At 37.7% G+C, this 21,493-nt stretch overlaps 1 protein-coding gene across 2 annotated transcripts in view; it reads left to right on the top strand.

Moving 5' to 3' along the window:
• Positions 1 to 408: 408 nt before the first annotated feature.
• anapc1 (anaphase promoting complex subunit 1) overlaps positions 409 to 21,493 on the top strand; it is a 61,553-nt gene continuing 40,468 nt past the window's right edge. Inside the window, exons 1-24 of one of the 2 annotated variants that reach the window (XM_040000286.1) lie at positions 409 to 620; positions 1,420 to 1,659; positions 2,015 to 2,179; positions 2,397 to 2,439; positions 2,525 to 2,622; positions 3,955 to 4,037; positions 4,222 to 4,295; positions 4,381 to 4,526; positions 4,605 to 4,762; positions 5,021 to 5,149; positions 5,232 to 5,450; positions 5,827 to 5,922; positions 6,027 to 6,117; positions 6,939 to 7,004; positions 7,140 to 7,277; positions 7,388 to 7,531; positions 10,092 to 10,152; positions 12,406 to 12,461; positions 13,310 to 13,441; positions 13,747 to 13,821; positions 15,690 to 15,812; positions 16,599 to 16,768; positions 19,774 to 19,865; positions 20,751 to 20,899. In XM_040000286.1, coding sequence (XP_039856220.1) covers positions 1,444 to 1,659; positions 2,015 to 2,179; positions 2,397 to 2,439; positions 2,525 to 2,622; positions 3,955 to 4,037; positions 4,222 to 4,295; positions 4,381 to 4,526; positions 4,605 to 4,762; positions 5,021 to 5,149; positions 5,232 to 5,450; positions 5,827 to 5,922; positions 6,027 to 6,117; positions 6,939 to 7,004; positions 7,140 to 7,277; positions 7,388 to 7,531; positions 10,092 to 10,152; positions 12,406 to 12,461; positions 13,310 to 13,441; positions 13,747 to 13,821; positions 15,690 to 15,812; positions 16,599 to 16,768; positions 19,774 to 19,865; positions 20,751 to 20,899 — 2,724 coding nt within the window. In that variant the 5' untranslated portion in view covers positions 409 to 620; positions 1,420 to 1,443. Of the gene's footprint in view, positions 621 to 671; positions 816 to 1,419; positions 1,660 to 2,014; positions 2,180 to 2,396; positions 2,440 to 2,524; positions 2,623 to 3,954; positions 4,038 to 4,221; positions 4,296 to 4,380; positions 4,527 to 4,604; positions 4,763 to 5,020; positions 5,150 to 5,231; positions 5,451 to 5,826; positions 5,923 to 6,026; positions 6,118 to 6,938; positions 7,005 to 7,139; positions 7,278 to 7,387; positions 7,532 to 10,091; positions 10,153 to 12,405; positions 12,462 to 13,309; positions 13,442 to 13,746; positions 13,822 to 15,689; positions 15,813 to 16,598; positions 16,769 to 19,773; positions 19,866 to 20,750; positions 20,900 to 21,493 lie in introns of those variants that run through there. The other variant, XM_040000287.1, reaches the window with a different exon arrangement.

Here is a 21,493-nt window from a genome sequence, read left to right as displayed (position 1 = left end):
GATATTCAAAAACATTTTATTGCTACAAGACATAATATTTGTAGTATTATGCAGTATTATTTATATCCTCGACATCTCTGAGCCTCTTGCTTTCCTTTCCGACAGCTTTCACCTTACTGGAAGCCTCAAGTGCAAATTTACCAATGGTCTCTAATAGTAAATGTCCCTAAAGAAAGACATAAACAACTGAGTTTCATTTTATTTATTTATTTTTCATCTTCATATATCTATATATACACCTAGATTTTCTACAAATACTATTATTTTATTTTTTAAATTATATTTTATATTAATTATATTATATTTTTAATTTATGGCTGAATTACTTACATAAGACATCCTGATCATCAGTCTTTCACACCAGTGTCCATAACTCTGACGGAGGCAGCCTATCAGATGTCAACATATCGCCTCCTCGCTGCTGATTGGCTGACTCGTGGAGGAATGGGATGTCGGGACAGCAAAGATGTCCGCGCTCATTTGAAAACCTGCTATAGGCGAATACGGAATTTGCCACTTGTTTTTATGTTTGTAGGGTGACAACGTTGTGCTCAAGCGAGACGCATTGAAAGGAAAGATAAGGACTCCGCGACAAGGGCCAGACTATTCCTTATTATCAGGTTAGCGACTAAATGTCTCCCTGTAAGCTGAAAGCTAGCTGCAGCTAACGGTAGCTAGCATGCTAGTCGGGCCGTTTCAATGGTGTTTAGTGTCAGCATGCAGACTCATAGCTGACTGTCAAGTTGTATATTTATGTAATTTACAGCATCTTAGTGTCTGTAGAGTACCGAACTTTGTTTGGGGGAGTATTTGAGGTAAGAACTTCCAGCTAACTTCTAGCATGTCGCGTCTATCAAAGTCAACAGAAACTTGCTACCGTGGAAGTCCTGTGGAAATTGTTAATGAGATTTCTATCTCCTACTATGTTGACCCCTCTAACGGGATAGTTTTAGTAATAGTAAAGGTCCAGTGAGCCTGCTTCAGCCAGCTAAGTTGTCGATGTGTTAATAGAGAACATTATTTAGCCACCAGTAATGCAATCTGTCCTTCAGTCAAGTAAATTAAATAAAGTTATTTACGCAGAGGAAGTGTATTTACACCTCATCTTATACTCACTGGTATTCACAGTACTTTACAGATAAGCTACTGATAAAAGTGATGTCATCATTAATGTCATAAAGAGAAAATGACAGAAGAGAACAGTTTATGTGAAACTCTTTGTTCTTAAGTACTACAATAAACTTGTCTCGAGGATCTATACTTTATTTTTTATCGTATTAAATAATGGTTATGAATACTACAGCTAAACGGTCTGGTATGGCGCAAATTGGTGATGCTCTTCAGTTGTATTGTGTCTGAAAAAAGGTCTTGCTTGCTTTTAAATACTGTTATTTATACCTCAAACTCTGTTCTTCTCAGAAATAATGCTGATATCTGAAACTCATGTCGGAAGTCGTGTATGAAGAGACAGCCACGATGATTGCCGCAGGGGAATTGCAGTCATTTGTCCCGTTTGGCCGCGAGCACTGCAGGAACCATCCAAACGCCTTCAACCTGCAGCTCAGAGAGCTCCAGCCTGCCTCCGAGCTGTGGGCATCAGATGGTGCTGCTGGCCTGGTGGGGTCCCTGCAGGAAGTCAGTCTGCAGGAGAGAGAGAGGGTGAGAGTGTCTAGTATTATGATCTATAATTTTTCATAATAGGAGTGGACCATCTAACAGTCTTATTTAATGGATAGCCTGAATTGTTCTCCTGACCTGCTCTTCAGAGGAACTGGTGTGTATTAAACAGTAAAAATATAAGAAGGAAAATGGTAAATAGAATACACCTAAAGGGTTTAAATTTGATTTTTCATTAACATATCTTTAATTACTTTAAATCTTTAATGATTTTTTTTTTTACACTAATATAGTCAGTGCAATTGTTACAACACTGCTGCACTGCAGTACTTAATGTGTTGTTAAGCTCAAATGTGGTTTTGATTTGGTTTTTGTGTTGATGTGTTTTGAATGACAGGAATTTTGGCAGCTTAGGAAGGGCTGCAAGGGAGTCAAAGAGGAAGATGTGGAATTTGAAGAAGAACTCTATGCAGCAGGAAACGTGGTTGTCTGGAGCCAGGGTAGTAGGGCTCAAGCTTCCAGTGTATATAAGGCCTTCACTGTTGACAGCCCAGTGCAGCAGGTCTGTTTCTGATTGTTTTGTGTACTACATGGTCTCTCATAATTGTGCTTGTCCATTCTCATTTCTAAGGGCAAATGAGGGACCATGTTGTTTTCTGTCAGGAATCAGTATGGCTTTTGCTTTACTATATAGATTGTATATCGCCCACGATGATTGTCAGGATTCTGTGCTCTAAGACTTGAAACAGTTTTTTTTTTTTTTTGTGTATTACCTCCAGGCCTTGTGGTGCAACTTTGCTGCTCCTCACAAGAAGAATGATGGTACTGTGTCTTTTTGTGCAGTTTTTTGCTTATTCATATTGCAGTCCTGATGAACAAAACACAGAATGTTTTTAATGTTTTGCAGATGAAGAAGTGGAGCTCACAGTGTGTATTGTCCAGAGTAGCTGTGTTAATGTTCACACCATGACTGGAAAAGACTTCATCTCACCACTGCCCTTCCAGGTGAGGTATAGAGCAATATTAATGGGGAATGTTTATATCCAGAGAAAGAGATGGGTCTACACATGAGCCACAAAATTCTTTTAAATCTGTGTGACTCAGTTGGACCTCCACTACCTAAACTTCCACCTCAACACAGATGCAAGCTGACATGCAGCAGTAACTGCAGGCTTCTTTGTGTGTCTCCCATGTTCCAGAACACTGCTGAATAAAAGGATAATTCGATTAGTGGATGCATAAATCTCTGAAACATTACCCCACCTCGCTGCTGAACTAAAACCACACAACCCACCACGTTTGGATTAGGGATATTTCTCAGAGCCATTATTGGTTAACCATTTTCTGGTTAACCAGTAATGATAGAAAATTTGCATCACTGATAGTGGGAAGTAAGTGTGTGTGAGTTTATGTGTGTGCATAGCTTTGTGTATTTACGAGTGTCTTTCACTCAGTAGTCTGTTGCACACCAACAAAATATAATTTGATTTCGGGATGTGTTTTCAACGTTTGAGTTTTGTTTTTTTGTTTTTTTAAACTTGAGGCATGTTGTGTTCGTGATAAAGCATTTGATATTTTCTTACGGGAAAGGTTGGACATACACTCTTACTAAATAACTGAATTTAATAAAGAGGCAAGCAAACCGTGGGTTGGTGTTGTGAGAAAGGCAAGAAACACCTTGTGAGAGCCTTTGTGACAGGAAGAATCCCCACTGCTGTGGTGTCCCTGACACTGAAGCTCTCAGGGTGTTGCACTTTTCTTAACCTTTCAGTGCTGTTTTTAAGTGGTAGAGAATATCATTAGTATTAGTTTCAATAGAAAGTTATTCAAGATAATTTAAAAAATAGTACAAGTAACCATTTTTTTAAATAAGAACTTTAATAGCTGGGATGTAAAATGCAAAGTTTTGTGAATATTGTCAGTTTTTCAATATTCATTTATATAAGGCTGTATTAAACTACTCTAGGAAAGCAAAGAAAACAAGTGGCACCTCTAGCCTTAAAATAAATATCTGACAGAGACTTTATTCATGATTGTTGGACAAAATTTAACCCAACTATGAATTTTATTATTTACTGGTCGTGATGGATCTGTAAACAGAATGCAGTTTTTTGTATTGTTTTAAATGCAGATCAAAATATTGAACAGTTTAGCATTTAAGGGGGCTATATGGACACCCAAGTTTGTGAATGCAATAACTTAAGAATGGAGTCAAATTCATACTTCTACTAGGAGGCTGGGGAGTACCATCGGCTGCCATCAGTGTTTTTAAAAATTGTTGATACCAGACATCTGTTAAAAATGTTTCATGAGTCTGTACTGTCTTTTCTTTTCAAGGTGTCAAATGTGTGGGCAACAAAGTTTGGACTTCTTATGGAACGTAAAAACACTGCAAATGATGCACATTTCAGCCCCCCTGGGTATGTGCTCACACTCTGCACTTGCAATCACATGCCTTCACAAGTACATGACACGTTTCGATTAATCAGTGCATCCATGTGAAATAATGTAGTGACAGACATTTCTACACAAACATAAAACAGTGCGGGAAGTATATAACCGAGGCATTGAGCTCTTATTCCACCCCCCCACCCCCCCATACAGGGAACCTCTGCCCACAGTTTTCAGCATGCTGCATCCTCTAGATGAGATCGCACCAGTTGTGTGTAAACCTGCAGGTATGAGACACTGATCTTCTCAGAATGAGATCTTGTGAACTTATTTCATATTTTTCCTGAATTTGTGCGTATTCTTTTTTTCCAGGCCTGTTTGAAGGCTCCCGTGTGCAGTATGTGTCTGACTCGGCCATGAAGATAGTGTTCACCTGCTGTCAGCCGTCTATAGTTGTATCATATGACACAGTTCAAGGAATACACTCTGTCTGGACTCTGCGCAAAGTCACACATGATGTGAGTGATCATGAATACACACAAAGACACTAAAACCAACTAAGTTCTTCCTAAACTAAAGCCTTTTAACCCTGTCAGGAGCGCTCTACAGTCCTGCGGTGTCCGGCAGAACCGGTTGGGACACCGTTGGGTCTGATGGCTTCAGGCTTTCTCACTTCTCATTTGCGGAATGTCTCCCGTCATGACTCCCCTGGTGGCACTGGTCCAAGTGGGCATGGTCTTGGCACTGGAACAAGGTACTGAAAGTGGAGCAGCCTAATCAAGTGATTAGCAGACGGGCAGGAATTAGTTAGCGTCTTGTTACATTTCTGAGTAAAGCAAAAGTCCCACTGTCTAAAGACAGCTCCTCAGTTATTGGGGTTGCTGCTGTGTCATACAGACCGAACAATAAAGTGATACTTAATGGATTATATTGCCTTAAAAATAATTACAAGTTAAAAACTTAGAGACCAAAACGTCAGCATCTGACCTGGTTACTGTTTTTCTTCTTGCAGTGCTGTTGGTTCCAGCTCTCCCCTCCACTACAGTGCTTTGCACAGCCACCAGAGCAGGATTGTCACATCCTCACCAGGAACTCACTCTAGAGTTCATTCTCCGAGTATATCCAACATGGCCGCCCTCAGGTGAGGTTAACCTAGCCAATGAGGGCCATACCCATAATAGGTAAAAACTGAAAAATGCTTATCCCCTGTCCTCCTGTCTCAGCCGTGCCCACTCTCCAGGCATGGCAGCTCCATCCTTTTCAGGTGTGGCTCGTTTCAACACGTCTTTGCACAGCTCATCCCCCAGGGGGCACCATGGCTTGTTAGCATCTCCCAACAGTACTATCAATGAGACAGTGTTGGTCCCAGAGATGGAACCTATCATACCTGACCTCTGCATGGAGCAGCTATGGAGTGAGGCGGTCACTGCTGGCTCCAACAGGTAATTGGCAGCATTGAAATCTAACTTCAAAGCTGTTGACCAGTTTTAGCTCAAAGATCGCTCTTAAAAATGTAAAAATTGCTTTTAAGCTTGTAACTCTTTTGCCGTATTGTAAATGTGAGACTATTTTAATCAGTAAATAAAAAGCAATAAGCAATGAAAGCTTGAATGGTCTTGCAAAGTTGTTCATTAGCCATTAGATCAAAGTTTGTGAGCAACTTGTTCTTTGTGTTTGCATAATACAGAACTTTTTTTTTTTTTTTAAAGACATCATTTGTATTCTATGTAATACAGTTCTTTCTGTTGCTTTAGGCTGTTCCAATTTAGCAAATTCTGCTGTTTGACATCAGTTAGTATCTCTTTTTACCATTTACAGGGAAATGAGCAGCCAGGCATCTAAAGTATTCCTGACCTCTGATCTCTGTGAGAATCATTACCTGTGTTTCCTGGTGGAATCTCACCAACAGCTCAGGTAAACAAACATACACACATCTTTCTCCACCCTAATTTGTTGTGAAATGTGAGTTCACAAGTTAACTTTTTTTTTTTTTTTCATGATCATTTTATTTTCTGCAGATGTGTGAAGTTTATTGAGAGCAATGATACGTCACAGCTCATCTTCCCCTCTGTCACAACCATCCCTGCTAAAGATGCAGAGCCTCTGCAGGTACATTATAAAATTCTATCATTGGAGAGTTGAAAGGGAAAGCGCAAAAGTTAAAACGGGGGAAAACTGTATTCATTAGAGTCAAGAGTCTGTATGAAGTTTATGGTGCTGTACTGTGCTGAAAATAGCCCTTAGCAGGCTCTTCCACCTTAACAAATTGTTGCATGGGTGGTGTAAAGTTGTAAACATTGTGTAGGAGGCCTTCCTGTATTTTTTTTTTTTTTTTTTTTTTTTAATATAAATCTTATCCGGATGATTACAAGTTTTGCAAGATATAATTAAGGTTTTCCTTGCTACCTACAGGAACTAATGTGTGTATATACATGAGATAAATCTGTTCCGCGAAGGATTTTGTGAAAAACTGTAATTAAAACTTTAAAAATAAAATTAAAAACTGTAATTATTTATCATAGTGGTGGTTATGTCCGGTCCATGCCTATCAAAAAAGTCTAATAGCAAAATGTTTTTTCTAGTTTAGATCAGGTTGGTCATTCTTTCCTGAAACGTTTAGTTTTCTCCATCGTCTGGATGGTAAAACTACCATGTGACCTGAGGTCTCCCAGGAAAACTATGGAGTTGGATGCTTGAATTTTGGAGCAGAAACCAGTGATTTCTGTTTATTCATTATCATTTCAACTTTTAAGTTATTTTTTTAAGTATGCACATTTACAGGTTCTAGCATCTTGTGTGAATATTTGATAATTTTCTTTGTATTCAGTTGTTGACAGTTGGGGAAATTACAGCAGGAGGTTTTTTTTGTTTGTTTGTTTTTTTTGGAGTAACATTCAACGTGTTTCTGACAATGAAACTTTGCTCCTCAGAGTATAGATGCCATGCTAGTTCTGGAGGCCTGTGGTAGTTTGGTTCTCTATACAGGAATCACCAGGGTAAGCACAGCTGCCTTTGCTTCCTGTAGATGACAATTGAGTTCTCAGATTTTTTGATTTATTTATTTATTTATTTTTTAATTTTTTTTTAACGGTGTAATGAATCATGGGATTGCTTTCTTGGCTGTCACGTAGGTCAGCAAGGTGTTTGTGCCTGGACTGTTGTCACCCTCCTTCAGCCTGACCAATCACCTCCCTCACCGCAGCACTCCAGTGGAAACTGTTAGCACACCAGCTAACGCTGGCAGTAGGCATCTCCAAAGGCTTGATGAGGTATTAACATGCATTGTAAATGCACTTTTCTTTGCTTTTTAAGTGTGTACTGTATATCTGGTACATTTGACTCCTTTGGTTCACCTCTCTATTTTAACACCTCTCTTCAGGATGCCATGCCTTCACCAGTGACAGGGCTAAGGGGTCCAAACATTAAACACCATGATGCTTCCTTTTTGGAGGATTACACATTTCAGCCAGCCACACCCTACATCAATGCCTTACGTGATCCTGTCTGCAACCGGGTGACTCTGGTAGGTTTTCTGTGTTTAACATAGATGGCATTGATCCCTTTTTTTTTTTTCTTCTCAACAATAGGTAAAACGTGTGTTTTGTAATCAAGGGGAATTAACTCAGATGATCGGTCATCCACACACTCACAGCCAGTACAAGAAACAGATGATGTAATCAAATCAAAGCCAAAACAAAACACAAGTTCAAATTAATGTTTGGTGTCCTAATTTTTTAACTCATCTGAGTTTAATGACATATACAGAGCTGATTATTAGAAGGGGACTTTTCGGATACAAACTGCCAAAAGATGGTTGTCAGCTGTCAGTGCAGTGGAGGGTAAAAACGCATCAAGTGAAATTTGGACTGACTGCTACTGCACCACGACAACATAGTGAGACTCTCCCTTAAGGTGTTGTTTCTTGTTTCTAATGTCTATCTGTGTCTGCACAAGTGATTCAGGCACATTCATATTTGTGAATGACAGTTACAAAAGCAACGTTGTTCGTGTTTCTGCCTCTTGGGTTAATCCTGTCAGACTTGGTCTAGACACTCTCTTCAGCTCCAGGACTTTACATTATTCTCTAAGTTACACACCAGCCAAACATCACTGTTTCTTTCTCTTATACATCATCAGAAAGCTTTCTGTCTGCAGGCTGCTGCTCTTTTGGCTTTGCTCATTGAATTTCTGTTTGAGACCTCAATATGTCAATCCAGAGACTAATTGTTCCTAATGCGGCGCACTGGACTTTTCAAACCTCCTGCTCCTGTTGAGTTTCACATCAGGGTTTCTTTCATGAAAAAATGACAAGAACAGGACAAAACCTGCTGGAGAAAATGTGATGAGAGGTTTTGGTCTGTTTTTCCATCTAGAGCACAGCTATTCAAAATAATTGGAAATATACAGTTATAATCCTGGTGAAAATGTGAAAGTTGCATGCTCTCAGTGACTGATTTGGTTATTTTTCTTTTCAGCTGATGATATTAGCTGTGATGCAGCTGGTAGAATAATTGGATATAACTTGCTGCAACAGAAAAATGCTGCTGTATACATAATTGCAGGACAGGAAATGCTCGGAATTACCGCAACTTGTGAACTGATTACTCGTAAAGTATAGCAATAATAAAAATTTTTATTTATAAAGCGTCTTTCAAGACACCCAAGGACACTTTACAATTGGATAAAACACATAATGGAATAATGAAAAAAAATGAAGAAAAGTAAAACGAGTGCAAGCAATCATGAAATATTAAGTGAACCCTATAATTTATATCTTGTTGAGTTTTCTTTAGCATCAAGAAGCTGCTTCTTAGACTTGCACATCAACAGGAAGAATTGTTGGAGTGTTCATGTAACTGTTTCAGTTCATCAGTATTTCTGGGATGTCTTGATTAAACCCAGCAGAGAGAGGAAGTCATTTGGTTGAAGACGGGACTCTTTTGACTTGACCATTTCAACGCACGTTTTAAAAAAATTCTGTTATTCTGTTGTTGACTTACTGGTGTGCTTTAGGTCATTGTCTTGTTGCATCACCAACACCACCAACTCTCCCAAGTTTCAGGTCACAAAGGCCCTGAAATCCACCTGAGGTACACCCTAGGAAGGTCGCCAGTCCGTCACAAGGCTAATAGAGAGAGACAGTCCTCATTCACATTCACAGTCACACCAGAATTGGACACCAGAAATGCCTTGACCCGGCATAAAGAATACAATTTAGAATTCACGGTTCTTTTAACAAAGACTCAAGGCATCCCTAACACAACTAAACCATTCTTCGGAGTTGCGTAGACGTTTAGGTGTTGTTGTGCAGTGCTATTTTTTTATTTATTTATTTATTTTTTTTCACTTCTAAACTCAACATTGTTAATTTTCACCGAAGGTCCAGGTTTAGCTTGCCTAACAACAAAGCATTTTTCAAGAAGTTTTGTTAAACCTCCATTTTGTCTTTTGCAAACATGGGATGTTTTGTAATTATGTTTTTAATGGCTACTTTCTATTCTGTCCTTCAAAACTTTCCTTTTTCAATCTTTTTCTTATAATGAACACATGAACAAAGGTGTTAGCAAGTTTTACTTATGGTGTGATCTTTACAGGATGTACAGGTAGAGATTAATTATAGATGAAGATCAGACTACTTATTTTATGACAAATCAATACAGGAATCTTTATTTGAAATATTTCGAAGCATTTTGTTTCAAGTTATGGGTTGAAAATTTCATGTGTGTTGCACTTTTGACAAAATGCTGTAAGAACGCCTGATGTGACATCAGTGATTGGAGTAGTGCTTGAAAGTTTAATCAGCTTAAGTTGCAGCCAGGAAGTTTCTGACTGCATGTAATTAAATGTTATTTGCTGTTGTTTAGTGTTTCTGGCGAGTCTGTCTAGTATACCCGAAGACAATGAGTTATTGCACACACCAGTTTCTTTTTTCTGAGATTTGCAATCAGGCTTTCTCTGTTGAGGTCTTTTATCAGTTTTGTGCTCACAAACAGCTGTTTTGCACTGATATGAAATTGATGTGAAATTGAACTTAAAGAGTATAATTTAAATGTATGCACAATCTGTCTCCACAATTTCTCCAGGAACTAAGCATTGGCACAATGCTGAGGATTTCTATCCCAGAGATTGCTACTTCAGACCTGGGTGAGTCACACATATATACATTTAAAAAAAATAAATCAAAGAAACGCTCTCACACATTTAAGAGTTGACATTGCAGCCGACAGTGTTGGCGTGTACATTTTAAGTGAGACCACACACAGATCGCTTAGTCAGTGCGGTGAGGTCCTTTAGTTAGGTTTGAGAGCCTCTCTGCATCGTGTCCACAGTGACATATAATCTTGATGTCTTGAGGACCATTATGAGGCAGACACACATGGGCAGCAAGCACAAAACATTACACTGATAAACACTTTCACAACACCAGAATTGTTAATTTTTTTTTTTTAATCTATTAAAGAGGATAGTTAAATGTATTCTAAATAATAGATGTAGCTCAAATCTTTATATATGGCTTAACAGAATGATGTTGTGCATCATAACTACTTCAGGAAATGGAAAGGAAAGGTCGTACATGTATGAACTGAAAGCGAAATGTAATGTGTGTCTGAACCTCTGGTAATAAAATATCTGGAAACAGATGGCCTGCTATGCTGAGGTGAATTGGAAAGATGACACAGTTGTTTTTAGATGCGCAGAAGCACAGATATCCACATCTGCTCTTATTGTGTAATCTCTTACACAGGCTTGATGTAAAAATTAGTCAACAAATCTATTTAGTGTTTTCACTGTTTTTAAAAAGCCTGTTCTTTTGCTAAACCATTAACATCAGTTCACAGTGGGAATAAAAATGGAGGGATCTTTTTCTTTTAAATCAGGTAGTACTAAAAGCTTTTAGCAGCTTTTATCTAAACAAATGTGAGGCAGCATCTTTGCCACTGCTGATAAAACCACTGTTGCCACTTCTTTTTTTCTTTTTTTTGGTTAAGGTTTTCACCTTTTGGCTTTACTGAAATGTCATTATCCTTTCAGTTGTTTAAAAGTACCTGCCGGGGGGGTTAATAACATTTTTAAGATCCAACAAACAGATTTGCATAATATATATTTTCTTGCTATGTTGTACCACAGCCTTTGATTATCTAATCAGCATTTTTAGATAATCATCCAAAGGTATTAACTTAAAAAAATGAATGCCTTTTTTAACTTTAAACCTTCCAAACTTTTCCAAAGATTCTGACTGTCTGCTCTGTCTGCTTCGTTTTCTTATGTAAGATTTTCCACATGAAATGGAAAATTACTGTTTGTTTTTCTGGAAAGTCCACTCAGCTGGTAAAACAAACTCTATGGTATAACAGCAGACAGACCTATTCATTTCCCCGATGATTTCATTTCCCAATAGCACATAGTAGCTGATGACCATGTACTTTGTAATAATTAAACTAAATTACAGATATTTTTTTTTCTAACCAATTAACTTTGAGGTCAGCTGGATGATTTCATCTGTTGTCTACCACTAGTGGATCTACTGTGACCATGAACCTTCTCTTCTAGCTTTTGTTAGTTTTTATTTTTAAAGCCTTCATTGTCACTAAGCAGTGTGTATCACTCTTGCTGCCTTGTGTACCTGCCTTTTGTGTCTTGTTCATATGTTGCTCTCCATTATTTTGTAATCGATCCTGTAGACAAGGCTTTCTTCCTCTAATGAAATGGCATTTAGCTACCTCTTTCTTGACCTTTCCAACTCTGGGTGTCCAATTAAGATTCCCAGTGATGTTGATTAAGCATCTGATTGGCCAGAGTTGTTAGGAGACATGGTAGCGCTAATTACTGTTGTTGTGGTAGTTAGTTTGTAATTTCCATTTTTCTTTTTGGGGGGTAGAGGATGATAGGTGGAAATTGTCAGATCAGGATGAGATTCATTAAAAAAATCTGTTAAAAATAATTGTATTGCACTTTTTTTGTGTTTGTTTCTAAACTTCCATTTGTCTGTGGTTGGTAGCACAAGTATTAGAAAGTTTTAGCTCTAGTTTTAAGCCTAGAATTCAGGCAGTGGTTTTACTGAATTTAACACTTTTACAATAACATTTCCACCATTTTCTACAGCTGAGAGAATCTAACGAGCAACCTTTTATGTATTTCATCTTTTCCTGTTTTGAAATTATTGCATCTTAGAAAAACTAATGTTTTGTTTTCTCACATTCTTAATGATTATTATTTCTTAAACGTAATATAACTAATAAAACTGTACAATGGTTATCTAATTCCATCCATTATGTAGAAAAAATGTTAGTAAATGTGTGTTTTCTGAATTGCCTCATATGATTGTGAATTTCACACCGAACTACCATGAACTGTGACACTTTTGCTATTTCCCTTGTTTCCCTTCGTGTATTTTAGTGAGAAAGTGCCTTGAGGCAATTCGTTTTATCCTGCCTAAGGAAGCTGCTATGAAGGTTGGTGGAAGTGAACATGTGGAATTTCACTTACAAATTATGTATTAGTTAAAAACTTGACATTGTCCGCAGACAAGCAAAGATTCAGAATAACAACTTAACCAGTCTGCCAATAATTTCAATTCAGTGCATTATTAACTCTACCAAGGAGGTGTGTGCGTGCGTACGTGTGTGTTCGTTCAGATGGTTACTCAAAAAACTATTGATGGGTTTGCATGAAAATTCTACCTGTGATTGGTCAGTCTGGATCTGGATCTTTACCCATGATTGAATTTTTTGGGAAAGGTTTCACATAATTGAATTTGGCCATCGTATGTTCACAAATGCATTTCAAACTGAAATGAAGGGCAAAAAAATTGGGAAAACTTGTGTTGATGGTCTTAAGTAAATGTATTTGCAATTTAATCCAAATCCAGACATCAAAAAGGATGGTCTGAATCTGGGACTTGTGTATGATATTGTGTAGGAAATTTTATACTCAGGAAAGGTAACCTCAAGCTGTGCTATTTATAAGCACTGAAACCTTTAGAGCGGAAGATCTCCATCATGTTTATTTAAATGTTACTCAGTCGTGGTTAGTGTACAGATTATGACATCAGAGTTGACCAACTAACTGTCTCCAACTAATCAAGAAGGAAAAACAAAGAAGGAAATGTATACAATAACAGCCTCATTAGGGTTTGGCAGAAATTGTATAGGATCTCATTAGGTAGAGTAAGAGGCTGAATGACAAAATTATGTTTTTCAGGGCTTTATTTTCACACAAACATGCAGATATACTCTTTATTTTCATTGCAATGATCTAGAGAAACTCCATTTAGTTTTGCTAAATTCTTTAAATGCAACAGGTTTTGGTGAAATGGTATAACATCTACAATGCACCTGGAGGTCCCAGTGCCCACACAGAGTGGAGCCTGTTTGTCACCTGCTTCATGACACTGATGGGCTACAACACCGAGCGCCTGACCTGGACACGAAATGTGAGTCAGCATTTGTATTTTGTTTTTTAAACTGTAATTGTAATTTCCAGTTAATGTATTGTAGAAATGGCTTTCCAATTTGTTTCATAATTAATGACATTTGCAGTCATACTGAGTAGATTTAAAAATGAAACTTTCAGTAAAAATCTTGTACATTTATACAAAATGATTCTTGGCAGCCAAAAGCCTGGTCTGCTTTGAACTATTTTTTTTTTTAATTCTTGACTAGAAAAATCCTATTGTGGCTTTAAACTGTAATTTGCATGTCTTGACCTTGCTCCCTGTCCTCCTTCCTACTTTCACAGCTGCATTTTGAAATGCCTCTCTCTCCAGTGATTGCAGCCAAGAAGGCTCGTCCCTCCGATGGAGGTTCTGATGAGGTGTGTTACTTAAGTGTGAGCTGTTGTGATGTTTTAGAGCACAATTATCAAGCTTTATTACAGCTTGTAGACTTATAATCCCTTAACAATCAATTATGCATGCAAGGGTTGTCTCACATAGTGAGACAGTGAAACAAGTGTTATAAAAGAAAACACAGCAAAAAGCAAGTGCTTCAATACTCTTGAATATACTTATATATTATACTTATATACTTTTGAATCCCCCAAATTGCAGATTTTAGAAAGTAATGTATATCACTAATGATTTCTAGTCTCATGAAACATCCCTTGACTTCTTTCCATGTCTTAATTTTCTCAGTTACTAAAGTTACTTTTGTTCTATATACTGCTTGTGGTGGCCCCTTGGCCAGAATTTCCTGGAAAAATAATTTCTTGTTTCTCTGTAAGAGTTCCCTGGTTAAATAAATGATATAAAATAGTGTAAATTTTTTTTTATTTTTCTTTCTTATATTAAACAGTAATTTTAAAAGGTCCAATTCATGCTTTAGAAACTGTTGTTTTGAAACTGTTTCAGCTATTTTTATTTTAGCTTGTTTGCTGTTTACTTTTGCTATTGTGTTTATAAGTTTTAAGGACATAATAAAGCCTTTAACCTAAAGATTTTAAAAATACATTTTAGTAAAAAAAGAAAAAAAAAAAGAAGCAACCAGAAGTAAACCAGTACAGTCATGGAGAACTGTGTGATGGGAAATCCCAGTTTACTCTTAGGAGGAGGGCAGTGGGGGGGACTGTAATCTGTCCTACAATCCTAAACATAGTTACACATATTTGTGCTTTTGTCATTGAGGAGATTCACATTGGCACAATGTGTTCCCTTTCCCCTTGCTGTAACCCTGAATCTGAAACCCAAGTCTTAACCCTTGAAATGGCCCCTCCACAGTCTTCTTTAAATAGTCCTAATTATTGGTTGGCTTCTTAAGTAATGTGTTCTCATTAGAGCAAAATATGGTTGGAAAATGTCAGTTAGCTGGAGGCTTAGGCTGTAGTGTGTGTGTGTGTGTGTGTGTGTGTGTGTGTGTGACCTGAAGAAATGTGTGAGTCACATTAGACTGGACGACAGTGTCAGCTTCTTACCTCTGTTGTCTTCATGGTGCATCAAAGATGTAAAGATGAGGACAGAATTGTTAGAATTATTTCATTTCTGAAGGTTTTCCCAAGTCAGAGCAAGGTATGTTCAGCATAGCTTTTTCCAAACATCCCAATTTTTATTTTGGATACCTAAATTATTTTAGTTTGCCCACAGAAACACAATTATTTCCTGAAAAACAAAATCAAACTGAAAAGTATAAGCCCCCCCGATGATAGAATCGACCTTTGTCTTCAGTTCACCTCACACATTTTCAGTAGGATCAGGGCTTTGTGCTGTAACATCATTTTTGTCTTTAAAATCTAGTGCTTCATATTTTGGGTCATCGTTGTGTTGGCAGACGAACTGACAATCCAGACCCAGTTTGCTGCTGACTGCTTGAAGTTTTCTTTCAAAACTAAATTGAAGAAATTCCCAGTTCCAGTTCCATAATACTCCCACCACTGTGTTTCACTATAGGGATGATGTTCTTTGAATTGCATGCCTCTCCCTTTTTTCTCCAAACTCATTCATCATTCATATTATTGTTTCTATTTTGCTAACGATCTGCATCCCCTTACCAATCAAATTATAAACAATGGAGAGCCATGAGTTGGACCAAAATGTGGTCTGTCTTGTCAAGTGACCAAATGCACAGAAATGTCTCAAAGGTCATTTTGCAGTTCACATAACATTTTAATGACTGTATTTGATGTTTTGGTCTCTGGTTTTAAAAGCTATCTTTTTGACTGGCGTTTATCTTTGTTTCCTCTCCCTGTAGGACTGGGACTACTTGATGGGGTCCCATTACCACCGTCAGATGAATTTCTTGCCCGTTGCCACTTCACTGGATGCCAGTGACGGCAATAGTGCAGTCACTTCAGAAACTGAAGGCCTGTGCGCTGTATGTACCAAACACTGGGTGAATCCATATACTGCATGTTCTTTGATTCTGTTTGTTTGTTGGTGTATTTGGGCTTAGACATTATGGGTATGATTTGTTGGAATAAGAGTTAATGCTCACAAATAGAGGTGTAATCAACCATACTTCTTCTTCTTCCATCACCACCTTATTTTTTTTCCCTCATTCAAATTTCCTGATAAAACAATGAGAGATTCCCAGCACACTGATTGTAGGTATATTCAGTATGCCTGCAGACTTTTGTGAACTAGCAAACTTTAGTCATGTTGATTTGACTGACCTTCTTTTGAGTCTCCTTGATTCTGTTTTCATAGCACTGCTGATTTGTATTGCTTTATACACAGAGGTGCTTTCTGTTATTTAGCCTATATTCCTTGCTGTTATTGTTGTGGACAAAATAGCTGAAACATGAAATGTTATTAGAAAAGGGAGCTCAACACTGCAACAATACCACCTTTAATTTGATTAAAGGAAAACCACAGTAAGTAAAAAATTGTGCAAAGAACATAACACCGAATTTCATTTGGTGTTATTGAAGGGCTGCTGGAGCTCACCTTAACTGTGGGGACAATTCTGGCAAAGAACAGCAAAAGACATTGGCATGCATTTACTTGTATTCTTCCTGATTGTTTTTGCACGATGTCATGTCAGTATAAGTTTGCTGTTATATCTCCAGGCAATTACAAAATCTCCTGTTACATCCTATTTAACCTGTTCCCCCTTTAATTTAATGTTTCTGCTCTTTCTTTTTGCCACTGAATGTCCTAGGCTTCTTCTCCCCCGAGTCCATCTCTGAAGTTGGACAGTTCAGCTCCTCTGTTCCCTCACATCCCTGCACTCTTCTATGTCCTCCATCTGCTCTATCAGGAACTGCAGCTGGATGAGCTGCAGCGAGCGAGAGCTTCATCACTAGTCTGCCTGCTGCAACAGCTGGCTAGGTAACCATTCTTCTAGGTGTGTGTGTGTGTGTGTGTGTGTGTGTGTGTGTGTTTGAGGTTTTTATGTTTCTTTTTTCTTGTATAAGGAAATTAAGTTACATTCAGTTGGCTTTGGCTGTCCAGATGACCGAATCTTTCTATAAGATACTTGTCCAACATTTTTACAAGAGCCTGTTTATTTTTATGAGGCGTAAAGAAATGCTAGCCTTGAGCTGGGCGACATTTATCAAAACAAACAGAACCTTGTTTAATTTTCCACTGGTGAACTCAAACCACGAGAAGAAAAGAAAAACACACATCATTGTTTTCTGTGAAAGCTTGTGTTGTGTGCCATCCATGCTCTTTACTGAGAAATATACTTCAGCAGGTTGTTAAGTGACCTCGGTTATTGGTGACAATGACAGTAACAGAATAGGGAGAGTGGGAGAATGAAGTACTCTTAGAGTAATTGGCCTGTATTGTCAGTATGTGGGTTGTTATGCAAATATGGTTCTAATTTTTGCATTCTCTGTACTTTATTAACTGGTTAAGCTGGTTAAATGATGATTCTGATGGTTTCATTAGGCATTTAACTGGCACGATAACCGTTTTAAATAAGTAATCTCAATGCCTTAAATGAGCAGTTGCTTTAATTTTCTTTGCAGAATTTACAGTGGAGTTTTAGGATGACCTGTTTTTATGTTAAATCTAAAACAACCTGTTAACATAATGTCAAGACATGACCAGTCTGTTTCCTCTGTGCCTGTGAACTGGAGAGACCAGTTTCTTTAGTTTTGAAAGCAAAAATGAATTTCAACTGTTTCAGCTTAAAGGCTAACTCCTAAACTTTTATCATAGAGCCATGCTATTGCATTGCATAATCATTGTGGTTTGTCATTATCTTCCTTAGTCTTGGTTGAAAAGGACACTGGATAAGAGCATATGTTGCTCTAGCAGATCCATACAGATATATTCAACATTAATGGTGCTTTAACAGAATGAACTAGTCACAAATCAACTTTGCAATGTGCTCTAATCCTCACTCATACCATCATGGATGTGCAGTAATAACAAACCTGATGGTGCTTCTTTAGCCCAGATGATACAACACTTATAGTTCAAAATATATGATGGAAGTACCTTCTTTTCCAATTTGATAGTGATGATAAATATTATTCCGAGTTTAACTGTTAACTGCTTGAAAGTGGTGAACCCATGATTGTCAGTTTTGAAAAACTCAGTCTCTCCGTGTTGTTCTTTTTCATTTTTTTTCTCTGGATTAGGTCATTTTTGGTGCAATCCCAAATACATGTAAGCCAGAAAATCCTCCCTACATTTCCTATAGTGTTATAAATATTTTTTAAGTAGCTTGGTTATATGAGGCTTCGCTTTACTTGTAATCTAACTAAACACTTTCTTGAAGAGTTTTTTGTCTTAATTGGTCATGTCAAGTATTAATGAATACAGTGTGATATTTATATTCTACTGACTTTTGATATTTGCTTATATATCCATTTGTTAAGTAAATTATGGTCCCTTTTTTAATACTACAGTCTAACTAGGGAAAACTGTGGTTGGAGACTATGGCACAAGTAGAGATCAAAACTGTAACTGTTTTTTTTTTTTTTAAATTCAAAACGACTTCAGTGTTTCAGAGCTGTGATAAAACAGCAATAAGATGGAGTCCATCTGCTATCTGTTTGCTGTTGAATGGGGTCAAGTTGGCAATTATATGCAATCTGTGTTGTGTTGTTGGTGACGTTTACATACACAAAAATTGCACAGTATAAAGTATTGGAAGAATCTTAGAGTTTTGAAACAGTAATTCATAAAATCCACCTCAAAAAGTGACATAGTTATTTCAGGACTGTGATTTAACTGTCAAATGACACAGGTGCTCAGTAACCTGGATTTTATATAGGAATAGAACCTGAATACAGTTGGCAACCAGTTGAGTCAAGAACACTACTGCAAAGAGACACATCACAGATGAGTTGCACTCATTGGCACAGACTGATTCATATTGATTTTTGCAATCTGTTTGCATTTATAAATTAGAAGGCAGTTATTTGCACTTACCTTCGCCTGTGTGTTTGAGAGTGGTTGGAGTTAGTCAACAATGGACCGCAGTTGGTTGGAGACAGGTTTCCTCCCTCAAGGTGACCTTTAGAATTGCTTTGCAATCCAAAATGGTCAGAGTTTTAGGGTCACCGCAACTAATTTGGCTGTTTGCAATCACAGGATAATCACCAGTTTTTTCTTTTTCCTAGTCCCTACAGTGGTTGGTTTTTACTCTAGTGTGACTGAACCATTAGAGTCAACAGTGGCGGATACAGCAATGAATAGTCACATTTTGGTCATTGATATATCATTACTTTGACCATACATTGCTCCCCGATTCCTCATAGAACCACATCTTGTGCATCTCCAATTTCAAAACATGAAGAATGCAATGGGGGGTATTCTCATCTCGAGGCTTTATGGCAGCCACAGCCAACTTCCAGTTACAGTTTATCATTATCATTAATTAATATAGACGCTTAAAAAAAGAACCAACTTAGAGAAGGAGCACAAGACATGGCTAGAAGTAGAAGAAATAAAGAATTCAGATGAAAAAGATTACAAACCTGGATAACTGTACGCTCCTTACTGCGTCTCTGTGCAAAGTGCGCACACACAGCTAGAATCTGTAGGAATCAGGGGTTTGTACCAAGATTAAAAAATATTGATTATCTGATGCTAAGCTGAAAGATAATGATTCATTGCTGTTAATTACTTTCACTGTGTATTCAATTACAACCTGAAACACGTTAAATGTCACAGAGGCTATTTGAGCCATTTTTAGACTTTTCTTAATTACTTGCAGCAATTTAGTCTAAAACTGTGCAGTGAAATATGCATGTGTGAGTCCTAGTACATGGTAGACTTAATAACCCATTGATAGAACGTTATAAACCTTATGTTCTTCTAAGTAGAAAAAAAAATACTGTTAAAGAATGCTAATGTATGTTTGTTTCTGTTTGCAGAGATCTTCAGCTTGAAGAGTATGTGGATCTGTACTGGAGAGACTACCCTTCAATAATTAGTGGCTTCACTGAGAGCTGCTTGATAGACCAGGGTAAGGTTTATTTAATTGTCTGTAACATTATCAAGTCAGGAAACGGACAAGACATGTTAAACAGGAGGATGGATGGTCTGCTGCTGGTAAAAGCTGTTTTAGCAGCCTTCCTTTGTATTTCTTGGACTCCTAAAGGTGCTGCAAATGTAAACAAATGCAAAATAAATTTGCATGACGAGGCACTGTAATGTGTAATCTTCCCTCAGTCCAGCTGTGGTTTTCAAAAACTGAGCTAGCTTGTCAATTGTTGGATTGTGTGTTTGTGTGTTGTTGTTGTGGTTTTTTTTTTTTTTTGTGTTTTTTTTTCCTTCTTCTTTCTAAATATGAGATGAGTGTAATGTTACCTGATGTAGGCTAAGTGGTGATTGGTTCACAATATTCCAATCATTTGCATTGCTGTTATGAGATAGAGCACCATTGAACAGAGGAATAGTTTTTTACAGGCTTTTGAGGCCATTGCACAGTTTCTTTCCACAGGGGTGGACTTTCCTGCTTCCTGGTAATTTCCTGCTTGTGATTGACCCGATTGGTTTTGAGTGTGAAATTCTACCGATGGGCATTCCCAACACATAGCACTTAAAATTAGTCTGAATATAAACAAGGTTTAGTTAAAAATAAAGACTCAGTGCGGGGGGAAGTTTTCTTGTTGTCACTTTAAGTTTTCGTGACAGATGTCCTAAAAATTATGTGAACACCTGTCAGGTGGTTATTTGCTTTGTGACACGGATACTTGCAGGGTTGAATATTAAGTGTTGCTGTTATTTTGTGCACATGGTTTTCTGAGAAAGGATGAAGTGACATAACCATCCAGCTCCCTTTTATCTCTTGTTCTTTTACCTCACCCACCACCTTTCTCCCTCCTCTTCCTCACCTGGCTTTTCTTAGCACTGATTTGCCAAATGCAGCGGCCGTCTTTCCTGAGACCAGAGCCTCCCTGTGTGTTCAGCTGGCTCAGTAGCTGCTTGAGAGGAGAGGAGAGCCCACCTTTCCCCTACCTGCCGGGTATCTGCCAGAGGACCAGACTGCTGGTTGTGGTACGATTAAAGCACATCTGTCATTTTATAAAATAACTTTCTTCAAGTATAGTGAGTGTAGCTTACTATCTATCTATATATCTCCAAGAAGTTAATGCCGTCCGTCTTTCCTTTTTCTTAACTTGCTTTATAGAATTGTTAGAAAGCTGCAATTCATGAACCATATTTCCTTACCTTTTTTTCTTATTTCAAAAATAAAATATTAAGCACCACATGTGCAGGTGACACTCAGGCATTTGTACTTTCGCAGTGTAAAAATGATGTTGCTCTTCCCTTTTTTTTGCATAGAAATGGATATGCAGTGCTAAATAAGAAGGGCCTAAGTTTTGGTGCTTCATATCACTCTTAAAAAGACAGTACTCAACAGAGAGACATGGATACAACATTGGTCATATTATCATGTTTGTTCAAATATTTGTTCACAAATTTATGTGCTTTGATTATGACTGTGGCACAATTTTTTCCTTACCGTGTACTGGCTCATATTTCGATGCGCACAGTATCTCCTGAATCGGCAGTAGGAAGAGTAAAGTAAAGTGTGAGAGCACTCTAGGTCCCCTCCTTGTAAGCCTAAATGCCTCTTGATTAAAGGTT

The sequence above is a fragment of the Simochromis diagramma genome, unplaced genomic scaffold (assembly GCF_900408965.1).
Source record: "Simochromis diagramma unplaced genomic scaffold, fSimDia1.1 OVJJ01000596.1, whole genome shotgun sequence".
NCBI lineage: Eukaryota > Metazoa > Chordata > Actinopteri > Cichliformes > Cichlidae > Simochromis > Simochromis diagramma.
This window is presented reverse-complemented; position numbering and strand designations above follow the sequence as displayed.